The 14,480-nt window shown below is 39.7% G+C and overlaps 1 protein-coding gene across 9 annotated transcripts in view; it reads left to right on the top strand.

Annotated features, from left to right (window-relative positions):
* Positions 1 to 14,480, top strand: part of LOC147028623 (chloride channel protein 2-like) — a 131,883-nt gene that overhangs the window by 88,204 nt on the left and 29,199 nt on the right. For all 9 annotated transcript variants that reach the window (XM_085879230.1, XM_085879231.1, XM_085879235.1 and 6 more), the window contains 9 exons: positions 3,788 to 3,866; positions 4,612 to 4,737; positions 9,442 to 9,526; positions 10,105 to 10,206; positions 10,433 to 10,517; positions 10,912 to 11,067; positions 11,172 to 11,241; positions 11,403 to 11,513; positions 14,026 to 14,239. In XM_085879230.1, coding sequence (XP_085735356.1) covers positions 3,788 to 3,866; positions 4,612 to 4,737; positions 9,442 to 9,526; positions 10,105 to 10,206; positions 10,433 to 10,517; positions 10,912 to 11,067; positions 11,172 to 11,241; positions 11,403 to 11,513; positions 14,026 to 14,239 — 1,028 coding nt within the window. The remainder of the gene's footprint in view (positions 1 to 3,787; positions 3,867 to 4,611; positions 4,738 to 9,441; positions 9,527 to 10,104; positions 10,207 to 10,432; positions 10,518 to 10,911; positions 11,068 to 11,171; positions 11,242 to 11,402; positions 11,514 to 14,025; positions 14,240 to 14,480) is intronic.

Consider the following 14,480-nt stretch of genomic DNA (forward strand, 5'->3'; position numbering starts at 1 on the left):
ACTTGCAATGTTCACTGATTGGTTAAATAACTGCTTCATCCACGAGGTGGAAAACTACCTGGTGTCGAAGAATCTTGCATTCAAGGTTTTACTTATCTTGGACAATGCACCAGGTCATCCAGAAAGCTTGCAGTTTGTGCATCTCATCGTGGAGGTCGTCTTCTTCCCTCCCGACACGACCTCCCTCCTTCAGCCGATGGACCAAGGTCTCATTGTGACGATCAAGTCCGACTACACCCGCCGCACACTCGAGAGGCCACTGGACCAGGTGGAGAGCGATCTTGCTGGAAAAGCTACAATATCGCTGACTGCATTAATATCATTGAAGAATCTCTTAAAGAGACGAAGCCGATGACTTGGAATGCGTGCTGGAAAAAAAATGTGCAGTGAGGCCGTGCACAACCTCAAGGGCCTCCCCTCTGTGGACGAAGAAGTTCGGAGGATTGTGAGGGTGGCACGTAATGTTGGAGGAGAGGGTTTTGAGAACATCCAGGAGGAAGATGTGAAGGAACTCCTTGAATCCCACCAAGAGGAGTTAACGAAGGATGATTTGGAAGAACTCATGCCCTCGACTGAAGAGAGTGATGATGAGGAGTAGGTGATGGTACTGGAACCTCTAACAACCAAGATGCTCACCGAGGTGTTGCAAATGAGCAAGTTCCTGCTGACAGGGTTTTTGCTATCGATCCATTCATGGAAGGAGCATAAAATGTAAAAGGGCTTTGGAGGCTGCTTTTGTACAGGGGTGGATAGCACCACACCACCCCCATCACCACCACCATGCCAACCACCAGCAGTGCTTCAACCAGTTCCAGATGATCCAACATCCACATTTTTCTCATCACCCCCACCCTTCCCCCTTCCCCCCTCCCCACTCGCTCGAACAGCATTGTCATCACATCCCAAGCTTTCATTACCCTCACCAAAGGAGAGGGCATGGCATTTGGGTCCATTTGTTTATGTGTCTGTTTGTCTGTTTGCCTGTTCAGTGCTTTTCGTGCTTTCTCCACAACCACGAGTCGGATTGAGACGAAATTTTCACCATTGGTGCGACATCTCATGCAGAATGTTTTAATCATAATTATGACATCATAGGTCACGTGGTGTGGCAGCCATATTGAAAAATGGGAAAAATTGGACCTCTGTATCTCTGAAACCGCACCAAGGAAAATTTTTTAAAACTTGGCACATAGCAAGTACTCCTCATGGGGAATGAGTTTAAAAAAATTTATGACATCATAGCTGCCCTCGTTATGATGTCATAGTTGCATATGTAGAACGTCATATCCGATCAGTATGAAAACTTTTGAGGGTCATCTGGGGATAAAATGGTCCACAGAAAAATAATTCATTATGTCATCAGTCACGTGATTGGGCAGCCATCTTGTTTTTTTTTTTTTGAAAACCTTCAAAAATATTCTTCTCTGAAGTGGCTGAACAGATCAAGGCGAAACTTTATAGTTTATACGTATGACTGGCTGTCCATGAGGAACAAAAGGTTCACCCATATTGGATTTACCCTAAAACCTACAAAAATACACCACTCCAAAAGAAGTCGTGGCGAGGGTCTGCAATCTCTGATTGCTCTTCTTCGTGTTTTCTCTTCACAGCAGACTGGTACATAATGTTTTTATCCTCACCCACATCGCTGTTTGGTAAAAACCACCTCCCCTGTTTTGGAATGTAAATTAAAAATGTAAAACTCTTGTGATCTATATTTACTGCAGCGTACATAATGTTCTTACTCTCACCCACCTCACTATTTACGAATAAATTTAAAAGGTAAACCTCTCTTGTTTTTGTTTAATTTACACCATATTCATTGTATTTACATCTTTATTTCAATGTTAACATGCTTTACATGTATGCATGTATATATATATATATATATATATATATATATATATATATATATATATATATATATATATATATATATTTTAACGTATTTATTTCAATTGGTATGTGTTTATTTCTGGTTGGCATCGAACTTCCTCGATATTTTCTGAAAGTCCAGGAACTGAACCCCTGTCTTCCCATTGGCCCTTGGTTTCCACGATCACGGTTTTAACAATCGCGGCATTTTCCAAGAATCTAACCCCCACGGTATTTGGAGGGCTTACTGTACTTTCTGAAGGCACTGTATATACTTGGTGTCCAAAAACAATCTTGTTTGGAAACATCTCCGTGCAAGGTCCAAGTTCGTTGCTGCTCAGCTGCACAAACTAATAATATGACTTTCTTTAAAATGCCAATTTGATCATTTAAAACTCCAAATTCAGCTTCGTAATAATCAAATTTAGATTCAGGAAGTTCAAATTGAGTTAAAAATGAATGTTTCCAACTTTTACTAAAACTTTCCTCAAATGGTCACAATTTAAGAGAACACATCTGGACTATGAAAGAGAAGACAGGCTATAGTGTTATCATTATTCACAATTATACACATATATTTACTGACTTGTTTGACTGTATTTTAACATGGTGTTCATAATTAACACATAATTGACTGTATTGTCTCACATTTGCTTTTAACTCCACACGGCAACCCCAAACAAACCAAACAGCTGAATCAAGACAATGAAATTCCGAACATTTTGCAGATTTTTAAAATTTGATTGCTTTAACTTCGCTTGATTTTCATATAAAGTTGGCTTGGTTGGATCAACCTGTTTGGCATTCCTAACTAAACACTCAGATAATGATGATGTGATCCCATGTTCAAATTCCAAGTCCTATATGTTGATGTGTCTATCGACTACTAATGTTAATGTAAACTGATATCTATTAATGTCTTTATCGAGCATGTGATGCATATTCCAAGCACCTCCATGGGCAATAGAGTGACGATAGACTATAACTAACTTTTAAATAAAACAAATAAGCAAAGCTGATAAATAATCTCAGTTTTTCATTTTCAATGGTTTTTCTATTGAAGTCGTACACTGCTGTCAGAGATTGGAATGTTGTACTGCGAGTTATTACGATACAGTATTTGATAATACCTTTTTTGCTTTGCTGTATAGTATTAATCACGCTGATTGACGAAGTTGCATTGCTGTAAAAGCTTGGAGTAAAATTGTCAAACGACTGCTACATGTATACAGATGAAATACCATCTCAACTTGCTCAATACACAAGTCATTTGGCTTCTATAAAAGGGTGTATCGGGATTACACAAACAAAGCTGCTGGTTTAGTTTAATTTGTTTGTATTTAAAAATTTTTTTAACATAAACATTACTTTTCTTCTGGTACTCAGAAAAAATATAATACAAATTACGTATTTATCAATCTGGTTGTACATTATTACAATTGATGTTACAATTACAATTATGCTAAGTATCAAAATAATTGACGGTCCAATGCCGTTGTGGAAACATGTTTGTCGCCAAAATGTTTTTTCAACTATAATTTTATTTTGGGGATAATTCTCCCAAACGTTCAAATGAGCAGAATGGTGAAATAATTTGCCTGCATGTTAATTGCACGGCTGAACTAAATATGCATGGTGTTGTTTCTACAATAAGATGAATGATTTTTAAAAAAAACAATCTGTGCAAGATTTTTTTGGTACATATTTTTGATTGTATAAGTGCTTCCATGAATGCGTAGCTCTTTGTGACAACCACACAGGTCTGATGAATGAATGAATGAATGGGGTCTTGCAAGACTTGTGGTAACAGTTTGCCGTTCATTGGCTGTGCTTTGTCTAACCTCGCTGCATGGGCGTCCTTGGGCTGGGTGGCTCTCGGTGCTGCCGCACGCCGGGCCTGCCCTGTGTACAGAATGAGTCCCGTGACATTGAGATGCTGTCGGCGGCCTGTGCTGTTGGGGTGGGCTGCAGTTTTGCTGCCCCAGTTGGAGGCAAGTTCCTAAGTGGAGGACTCACTGTGTTGTGACCTTTCTTTCCAAGAAGATCTGCTACTTCTACTGTCCTAAAATCTGCATGGCCTGTTTTGATCCAGATGACCTGTTCCTTTAACACTTGTCTTTACAGAGTATTCACATTGAAATTTCAATCAGTTTTGACTTCCAAAAATAAGCTTGATTTCAACTTTCAGAAATATTTTGACTTCAAATTTTACAACATAGCTGTCAGACTTAACAAGTGTTATCTGGAACAGTATGAGTGCATGTACGATTATGCTTTTCTCTCCGGTTTGCACCTCTCAATTAATTGGGGGCGGTGGGGGGGGGGGTTGGAAGATGGGGGAAGAGCTTGTCCTCACTACTTGGAAATCTTGCTGTGAAATTTTTCACACTTTTGTTTGCTCGCTTACCTTGTTCGTTCTTTTCCTGCTGCATGGCGTTTCTTTTTGTCTGAGTCCTTGCCCTTCAAGCAACTCCTCCTCTCCTTCCTGCCCTTCACTAGAAGGCCACTTTTCTGCCAGATGTTCTTACGGTCAGCTGTGCCGTCGGTGTAGGGTGTTGCTTCGGCACGCCACTCGGAGGCAAGTCCAGCTCATGATAAAACAAAGCAAAAGCTTCTTGCTTGCACAACAAAATCATGCAGGCTCTGTATTAGCATTAGCAATTGTCTTTTTCATCAATGGTGTTTTTCCTTCTTGGATATTAAATCTTAACTGCTTGTTTTAATTTCCTCGGCTAGGTGTCCTCTTCAGTATTGAAGTCACATCGACGTACTTCGCAGTCCGTAACTACTGGCGTGGTTTCTTTGCTGCTACAATAAGCGCGTTCATCTTTCGCATTCTCGCCGTGTGGAACAATGATGAAGGTACGAGGGTTCAGCCCTGGGCTTTACCTGCATATAACTCCTCCCTTGTATTTCTGTTTGTAAACTTTGTGATTGTGAAATCATCGATTGTATGCTTTCATAAAATTGTTTAAACAAAGCAAACAAAATACTTTAACATGAAGAAGAAATAAAGTCCTGCAAAGCCGAATATTTGTGAACTCAAATGACAAGGATATTGAACAAAATTAGGCAGATATGAAGCTCGTAGGGTCAAGTGGTCTATCGATGTTCTTGTTAGTATTGTTGATTTTCTGACTGATGACTTGGAGGGAATGGTGTAAAAATTGAAGAAACTATTGTTATTTTAATTTTTTTTTTGCATGTACAGGGATTCAATGGAACTGAGAGCTGAGGGTTCATAGACAGCCAGCTTAATACATATCATCCCCGGCCGTGTCCTATTGCACTCAAACCTGGTGTCACCGGAGTTGACATTCCATGGGATGGCCTGAACAAGACGGGCTAAATTTAAATTTCAAAGTGTCAAATAGAAACTTGGGAAAAGGTTATAATCCTTAATTTAGTTGCACACACTGATAACCGAACACGCGTGTGTCCTCTGGCAATTTACTCGTGCGTGGACAAGCAATTGTTGATCCTACAACCACAAGAATTATAAAGCATTTCGTTTAATGAACACATTGGCCGGTCCAGGTGACCTTGGTGTTGGTGTACCCAGGCTCATGGGAATGGTTTCCCTTCTACTGGGCTGAGGTGGGTTGGGGTCAAAAGAACCCCAACGATGCTCTGGCAAGGAGTTCTAGTGAGGGGAGACAGCACAAGCTTCACAATCTCCAGGTTATCAGCTCAAACTCCACACTGCCTCACCTGAGAGGGTCTGTGCTCTCAACTGAACTTTCTCATCAGAACCCCATTTCAAAACTGTCCCTCTTGTGACATTATTAGGCACACCCATTCGTTGCCCAGCCTGAGTAAACCATCAATTGGCCCGATTCAAATCTGGGGGCAGAGTCCTCTCAGTTCTCCAAGTATCCACTTCCGTGTGTGTGTGTGTGTGTGTGTGTGTGTGTGTGTGTGTGTGTGTGTGCGAATGCGCGCGTGCGTGTACGTGTGTGCGTACGTGCGCGCGTCCAGGACAGATCGTTTTTTGTCATTAAATTTTAAACAAACCTTTATTATGAGAATATGGAGAAGACTCATTAATAATTGGGTCAAAATGTCAAAGGGCAAAGTCACAGTGAAAAGATAATAGACCTGACTAGCCCGTCCACCGCTGTGCTCTGTGCGAGACAGCTGGGTTTCTTTTTTAATGGCTTCCGTGTTTGTTTATCATACGAGCTTCAGTGTATCTTTCCAGCACGTGTCCAGGGACAGTTTTTTTGGGGTTTTTTTTTTTTTTCATTTTTACCATTTGAGCTTTTGTAATCAAATTTTCAACAAACCTTTATTTTGAGAATATGGAGAATACTAATTAATAAATCTATTTCTTAATTTTTTTTAGCTGCTCTCTTCGTCGAGTTTAGTTTGAGTACAAAGCAGAAGTGGACAGGCTTTGCATTTTGAAATGCTTTCTAGTGACTTATATATTGAGGTGAGAGTAAGGTTTGACACCAACACAAGTGGCTTATTGCTTTGTGAATTTCTCTTTCTCTTAATCAAACAACAATAAATACTTTCAAGTACTTAAAACAATGTGTTGGCAACAACTGTGATAACTGATAATTAATGACTGACACTATTATAGTTTCAGAATATGCAGTCATTGAGGTTATTTTGCTGTTTCTGCTTTTGGTTTATGATTTCACAAATATAATCAGCCAGTCTGTTAACAAAGTTTGCTTTTAACACTGTGTTTCTGTTGGGTAACCCAATCTTGTTGCCATGTTTAGAAAATAAAGAAGACTAAACACACACACACACACACACACACACACACACACACACACACACACACACACACACACACACACACACACACACACACACACACACACACACACACACACACACACACACACACACACTTTGGACAAGATCTGTTATTCCTAAATATATATAATGTAACAAGTAGCGGTCCATTCAAAGTATGCCATATCCATGCCAAATAAATAAATAAGAAATACTCCAGCGCGCGACATCGCCAGGGTGCCTTCCGCACCTGGCGATGCTGCCTTGCAGCACATGGAGACAGAATTGGGAGGGAGCGGTGTACAATAATTGATTGATTAATTGTATTGTTAAAATAAATAAATAATAATCGTAAAATAATTAATTTCTTCATGAATTGGCTAATAGCATACTGAAACCATCACAGTTTCATCTGAATCTGTAACTTTTTGAAAATTAAGTAATTAATCGAAAAATTAAATGATTAATTGATGAATCAATTAATCAAAAATACCCTTTATAGCCAAATCACTTGTTTACTGTCGTGTCCAAATATCAGCTTCCTCTCTCAAAAGGTGCTTGAGATATTGCCAGGTTGAGAAGTAAAATAAATAAGTCATAAATAAATTGATAATAATTAAGAAATTAATAAATTCATTGATTCATAAAAAAAGAAAAATTAAATGTTTTTGCCGAAGCACATCTTCACTTTTGTCCCCAAATTTCAGCTTCCTAGCTTAAAAGGATGGCTGAGATATCACCCAGACAAACAAACAAGAAAACCAGAAAGAAAACAAACAAACAAACACATGGAATAAAAACTGAGTACTCCCTTACTTGGGCGCCTGGCTGACGTCATGCATCGCCTGTATATGGAATTTGGAAGGAGCGGTGTACAATATAATAAGGATTTCTGTAAATTATGTTAATTTCACAACATCCTATATTCAACTTAATTTCAATTGTTAACCTCAAAACATAGTTCCCTTACCTAAAGCAAGAACCTTAACCTGTAAGCAATTGAATGGTTTCCCGACCACCCGGATCATCAGCCAAATTATTATTCAAATACTCAAACTGTTATTTATCAGGGTTTTCTAGATGCTGCACTGTCTCATAGCAACCACTGAAACTGGTTAAAAAAAAAAGATTTATTATTAAAAATACCAGGTGACAAGAACAAGCTGATATATTTTTAAATAATGTATTCATATAAATGTTTCATGAATAATATTTTTACTATTCATATTGTATTTCACTAATTCGATTGGGTGTCGTTTTATAATCTTAAACAAAACTTGTTTAAATATGCTAACTGTAGCTCCCTGTGTTCACACACTTCTGACTCATTGTTTTCATCTATTGATAAGTTCATTGCTGTTTTAACGAGAAGGGCTCTCGGTAGAGCGCATACCTGCGCCACGCAATGCCCGATCCATGAGAACATGTCGGGCCCAATACATTTTTGAAATATCATGTGATTATATAGTTTTTTGGCCCTATCTCTCAATGGTGAAGAATCATTCAAAAAATTAAATAACTCTCGTACCCAGATCCGGATCCGGATCTTCACTAAAATCGAATCAATTCGTCCTTGTTACACACCCAACGTGCCCACCAAGTTTCGTTCGAATCCGTCCACAACTTTTTGAGATATCGTACTATATATCGATTTTGGCCCGATCTGTCGATGGTGTAGAATCACTTTAAAAATTCTATAATAGCCGGATCCGGATCCAGATCTTCACCAAGATCTCATCAGTTCGTCCTTGTCACACACTCATCCTGCCGACCAAATTTCATCTGGAGCCGTCCACAACTTTTTGAGATATCATGCTATTTTGTTTTTGGCCCTATCTCTCAATGGTGTAGAATCACTTAAAAAATGATTGCATCCAGATCGTGATCTTCACCAAAATCTCATAATTTCAGCTTTGTCACATATCCAATCTCCCCACCAAATTTCCTCCGAATCCATGAACAACTTTTTGAGATATCTTGTTCACAGACAAAGAGACAGACAAGCAGACAGACAGACAAAACATAGCCTTCCATTTACCTTCGATGGCGGAGGTAATAATTAGGACTGTGAGAACAACCACACACAGCACTGAACTTATTAATAGATTAAAACAGCTCGTCAGACATTTATTACCTCCACCACCGAAGGTGGAAGGAGGTTATGTTTTCACCCCTCTCTGTCTGTTTGTCTGTCTGTGTGCAAGATATCTCAAAAAGTAGTGAACAGATTCAGATGAAATTTGGTAGAGAGCTTGGGTCATTCTGGGATCAAAAGGCCAATAAACAAAAAACAAAAAACAAAAACTTTTTGGCCCTTATCTGAATACTAAGCATGGGATTTTAATCAAAATTTTTGGATTAAGTTCCATTATGATCAACAATGAACATGTATCCACGCTGTCTCTAAACCTGATTTTTAAAAGGGTAATAAAAAAACAATGAAAAAAATACTGTCATTGAAACATTAAGAATGAGGGTTTCTTTTTCCATCAGTCCTATTATGGAACGTAACCATTAAATGCATAAGAGAACATTGATGGTTTATGTTTGGGTGGTTTTATAACTTTGTCGCGTGCTGTTGTTGATGAAAGCCTTTTCTGAACCTTGAATTGATTGTAATTGTATCTGTTTAGTTCATTAGCACTCTGCATAACTCATTGTACGTTGAAAAATTGTGGAGGTGAGTTGTAGAAATCGTAGGAACTTGTAAGTATTTTTTTTGTAAGTCATCATTTCATACAACTAGGAGCATGTATTAACATTACCTCCAATATAGATAGATCCCAATGTTATGCTATTTTCTTTCTTGTGCAGAGACCATCACAGCTCTTTTTAAGACAAACTTTCGAATTGACTTCCCATTCGACCTTCAGGAACTGCCAGCTTTTGTTGTCATCGGGTAAGGTTTACTCCAAGTTAATCAGTGCTGGAGATGCATATTCCAGGAAAACGGGCACCATGGTTATGTCAGCAGCTGATGCTTGAATGATGATGACTTGGCAATGTGCTGATATGCTTATTTCCTCAACTGAATTGTTCGCCGATATAATGGGTTCTGGTCTGAACTATGTATCCCCGTGTTTAATCTCCAGTGGAATTGAAGTGTTTCACAGGGAATGTTTGTTTTTCTAAAGGAACATAAAGCCAGTTTTTTTTCCATCTGCAATGTGGACATCAATGTTCTGATGATATTTTTCACAACAATAAAATAATAATTATTAATATCAATCACGGATTCAATCACCCTTCTTAATTGGAACATTTTTCTGTTCTATAAGCTTTCCCCGAAAGATTCCAAGAACGGTTAGCCAATAATAAGAAATTAAATGATGGATTACTTTCTAAAGTCACAACTACATGCTGTCCTTTTAGAAGCGGCTTCAAATCAACATCGTGATGAAATGTAAATTTTATACCACGGATGTTGAGGTTTTAGTAGAGAAAGGAACTAACTCAACAAATGGGGCCAATCGGCAGCCTGGTCTGTGGCTTTGCTGGGGCCCTATTTGTGTATTTTAACAGGATGATTGTCCTCTTATTCCGCAAGAACAAAACACTGAACAACTTCTTCATGAAGAAGTGAGTTTGATTATTTTAATTCCTTCTTTCTGCACCTTTCTCTCAATGCCTGCCAAGTGATATTAAGCTGAAGATTTGTTACCTCGAGAGTCCATTAACCGTACTTTGCACACCACTATGTGGAAGCTTTTTTTTTTTCTTCAAAGGAATATCTTTTTAGTTGTGATACTGCCGTGCATAGGTTTAACACACCAATGGGTTTGTTTATTTTTTATTGTGTGGACAGACGGCTTTTGTTTCCAGCAACAGTCACCTTCATTATTGCAACACTGACCTTCCCTGCTGGATTTGGGCAGTTCATGGCAGGCCAGGTGAGTGAAAGGAAGCTGTTCAGATAAGTATTACAAATAAAGCAATTTGGTGTGGAGTACAATTAATTTCAGATGAAAACATGTTTTTTGTCCCCATTTTCTGAGGATCGTTAGAAGTGGTTTATTTGATTGTTCAAGTGAAAAAAGAAGAAAAAAAAACTCCATCACGGCAGGGGAAGTGAAGTCTACAAAGTAGCAGAAGTGGCTTTCTTATTGTAAATCCGAGATGTATACTGCAAATGAGAAAATGTCACTAAATAGTTTACATGTTGCTCGTGAAAACCACAAGAGGACATCAGGATCAGCCGGTGAAACAAATGGCAGTAATTGTGATTGCAGTGACGGCCTGTACCGCTGCACTTGCTGCAGGTGACGGTTCCTGTTGCCCCGGCAGCTGACTCAACGGGAGACTATCAGTACGCTCTTCGACAATCGAACTTGGGTGAAGCAGGGTGTTCCACTAGAAATGGGTGACTACGGAAACTCGAGTGTCTGGCGCAACCCTCGTACAAATATCTTTGTTTCTCTTCTCGTCTTCATCTTGATGAAGGTATTTTTCTTGGTGCCATTGCCATAAGTTCTGTTTTGATGGCATCACTTTATTAAAGACCAGTTCTGAAGTTTTGAATGGCTTGTCCACTCTCCTGTATGCAGTTCTGGATGAGTGCTCTTGCCACAACGATGCCCGTGCCCTGTGGTTCCTTCATGCCCGTTTTTGTGATTGGTGAGTTATTTTTGAGGCCTCGGATTGACCTGTGTGCCAGGTGGTAGAACTGATAGTCACGTGGGTTTGAGCACCAGTTCTGTGACCTGTCGAGTCCTGCTCCACTATATTTGTTCTCCCATGACAGCCCTCTATCCTCAGTCTGCATGCTGCCTGGGCAGGAGCCGCTTTTGGACGTCTTGTTGGTGAGAGCATGGCTGCCTGGTTCCCGGAGGGTATCCACGCTGATGACAGAGTGTACCGCATCGTCCCTGGAGGATACGCGGTGGTGGGTGCGTGAGGCGTCATTGCTTGTGTAATTGCCATCCTCGAATTGTGTTAGTTTCATCAGGCTGAAAGCATGCTGCTGTTTTTTTTTTTTAGAATTCGAGAAATTTGTATCAAGTGCTGCTTTTAAAGTGACTCATGTAATTTTATTATGTTAGTTCTAAAAATGTTTGGTTGCTGCGATGCTGTCAACTATTTTGGAATGTTTTGTTTGTTTTCATGCTCAAAGTGAGAAATATCCGCAGGGCTTTAGCCTAAAAAGGGGCAATGTAGAGTGGCTCACAAACATTTACAAAAGTTTCGATTAATACTAGTTTTGGGCATTTTTATTTCTGTGTCAAGACTTTGGTGGAAAGGCAAAATGGTTAACATGCTTTTATTGGGGTGAGAAAGGGGGAGGGAGAAATGGGGAGGGAAGGGGAGGGAGACAGACAGACAGACAGACAGACACTGAATGAATGAATATTGTATGAGAAACTGGGTAATAACGAACAAGAACAAATAAAATACAGAAGATGAGTCTATTAACCACTCAAATTCGAAAGTGGACAGACATTAACAAAAGTGATTCATCAGTCCAGGTTGAAATCTCTACAGACCATTCCCAAAGACCATTTCCATTTCTGTCCATGAAGAAACTTGTTGGCTTTCTGACAAAAGATGCATTCTGCCTCATGAATTCTAAATGTCAAGCTTGATCCTTGCTTTGATGATTTCCTAGAACTGGAATTATTTTCAGACTCATCAGTCTTTTCCTGTTTTGTGCTGACAGCATGAGGAAGTCTCTTCATCGTGAAGATATTGCAGCATTTTCGATGACAGTAAACTGCCGGGATATCTCGACATCAGGGAAGTCTTTTGCCAGGTTCAACATTGGAGCATATTTTCGAATTCCGGCTGCATTCAGCAAAGTGTTCCATGAGTCCAAACTTTGAGGGGACACAGGCTTTGAGTCTGCTTCCTCGTCACAGAAATGGATGAGGTGATCCATGTGCAGCTGCTTTGATGGCAAGGTGTTGCTTGTCTCACAAGTGGCTATTTTCATTCAAGCATCTTCAAATATAATAATTCCGATTTCAGAAACTTGATGACGAAAATGTAATTACTAAAGCAAAGGAAGGGTAGGGATCTGAAAGCAAGTTTGTAATCATCCGCAACAAGCAAATTAAAAACGGCGCTTCTCACCCCAGCATCGTTACATCACTTATCTATCTTATCTAGATTCGAGATCTTATAATGACAGGAAGTTATTACAGACATGCCACTAAAAAGTCATCCACTGACCTTTGCTGGTATCAGCTTCTCCTTGTGATGAAGAATACACATGCAGATCAATGCTGTCTGGTGGAGGAAACACTAAAATGTGAAAAATAGTTAAACTCCTAACACACACACACACACACACACACACACACACACACACACACACACACACACACACACACACACACACACACACACACACACACACACACACACACACACACACACACACACACACACACACACTTGTCGTGTGTCGGGTGGAAAAATTGGGCTCTGTATTTGAGAAAACATGTTAATACGGTGAACGGCTCAGAAATCAGGTGTTATCAAATGTATTTTGCTTTGAAACTCACAAAGAGAAAGCACACTGAGTCATATAAAACATCCAATTGCTTTATAAACAGTCACTAGGACAAAGGAAATCGTGATCGCGTTTACGCTGCTGAGGTTGAAATTTAAAACCTCCAAGATATGGGATGTAACTTTGCCACCACGGTGCCCACATAACCAAGCATGCAGGCATACACATAAACACACCCAAGGAGAATCCTGAAATTACAGATCCAAATATACCCATATATGTACCTCTGCCTTGTAGCAACTGCCGACTGTACATCTTGATCAGGACATGAACTGTACCAGCATCCACTGTCGGGTGTTCGGCAAGCAGCTTAAGCACTCAAGTACGCACTCCAATTAAATAGTTGGCAAGCGATAGCTATGTCCGAATGTCCAAACTATGCCTGAATTAGACAAATGAATGCTTTTTTTAGTTGTCGGAACTGCTACTAAGTTCAATTTTGGAGTTTAAATGTTTTATGACGGCTTTGTTTAAGAGATTTTCGAGGTTATGGCATATGCGGAAATTAAATAACGCCACAAATGCTGGCGTCTCCAGGCATTTATAAGCATTGCAATGTACCCAGTGATTTGTAGCTATGAGGAACAGGCATTCAATAATATGAGTGAGGAAAGTGAAAAATATAATTTTATCGTGTAATTTTGGTTTAAAAAAAGAAGTAAATTTGATATAGATTTGATACACTGATGATTAGCCTCACGACCTTTTACTGGAATTTTATTCCTGTTGACATTAAAACACAGATTGAAATTTTGTAGTTCTATTGTAGAATCCTGTAATCATCTTAATAATGGATTTGTGCTTTTGTCATGAGATTGAGCAGATGATGTGTTTGTAGAAGATGTTGTTTAATAATCACCAACATAGCTCTTTCCTTGTGAGCTGTGCAGGTGCTGCTGCGTTGTCCGGTGCCGTCACTCACACAGTCTCGACGTCGGTGATCTGCTTCGAGCTCACGGGACAGATTTCCCACATCCTGCCCGTCCTCATTGCCGTCATCTTGGCTAATGCCGTTGCACAAGCCCTGCAGCCATCTCTCTACGATAGTGTCATCCTCATCAAGAAGCTCCCGTACCTGCCAGACCTGGGCTTGCATGCAATTGAGTGAGGCACACAAGGCCCTGAAGCAGACAAGGCCTATGCTCAGATCGTTGTGCAGATTTATGGAAAAGTGGAATGCCTTGTCTCCATGAGAATGGCCATGCCGTATTCCAGGAGTAGTCTGTGCCTCTTGCTTCTACATCACAGGGTAGAAGTCTAACCTTTAACATCACCATATTATGCAAATTAAAATTCCAGGATTATATGTGCAAAACTTGTTTTAACATGACCACTAATTCTTTTG

The sequence above is a fragment of the Eptatretus burgeri genome, chromosome 4 (assembly GCF_056783735.1).
Source record: "Eptatretus burgeri isolate ZD-2024b chromosome 4, Ebu_testis_v1, whole genome shotgun sequence".
Lineage (NCBI taxonomy): Eukaryota > Metazoa > Chordata > Myxini > Myxiniformes > Myxinidae > Eptatretus > Eptatretus burgeri.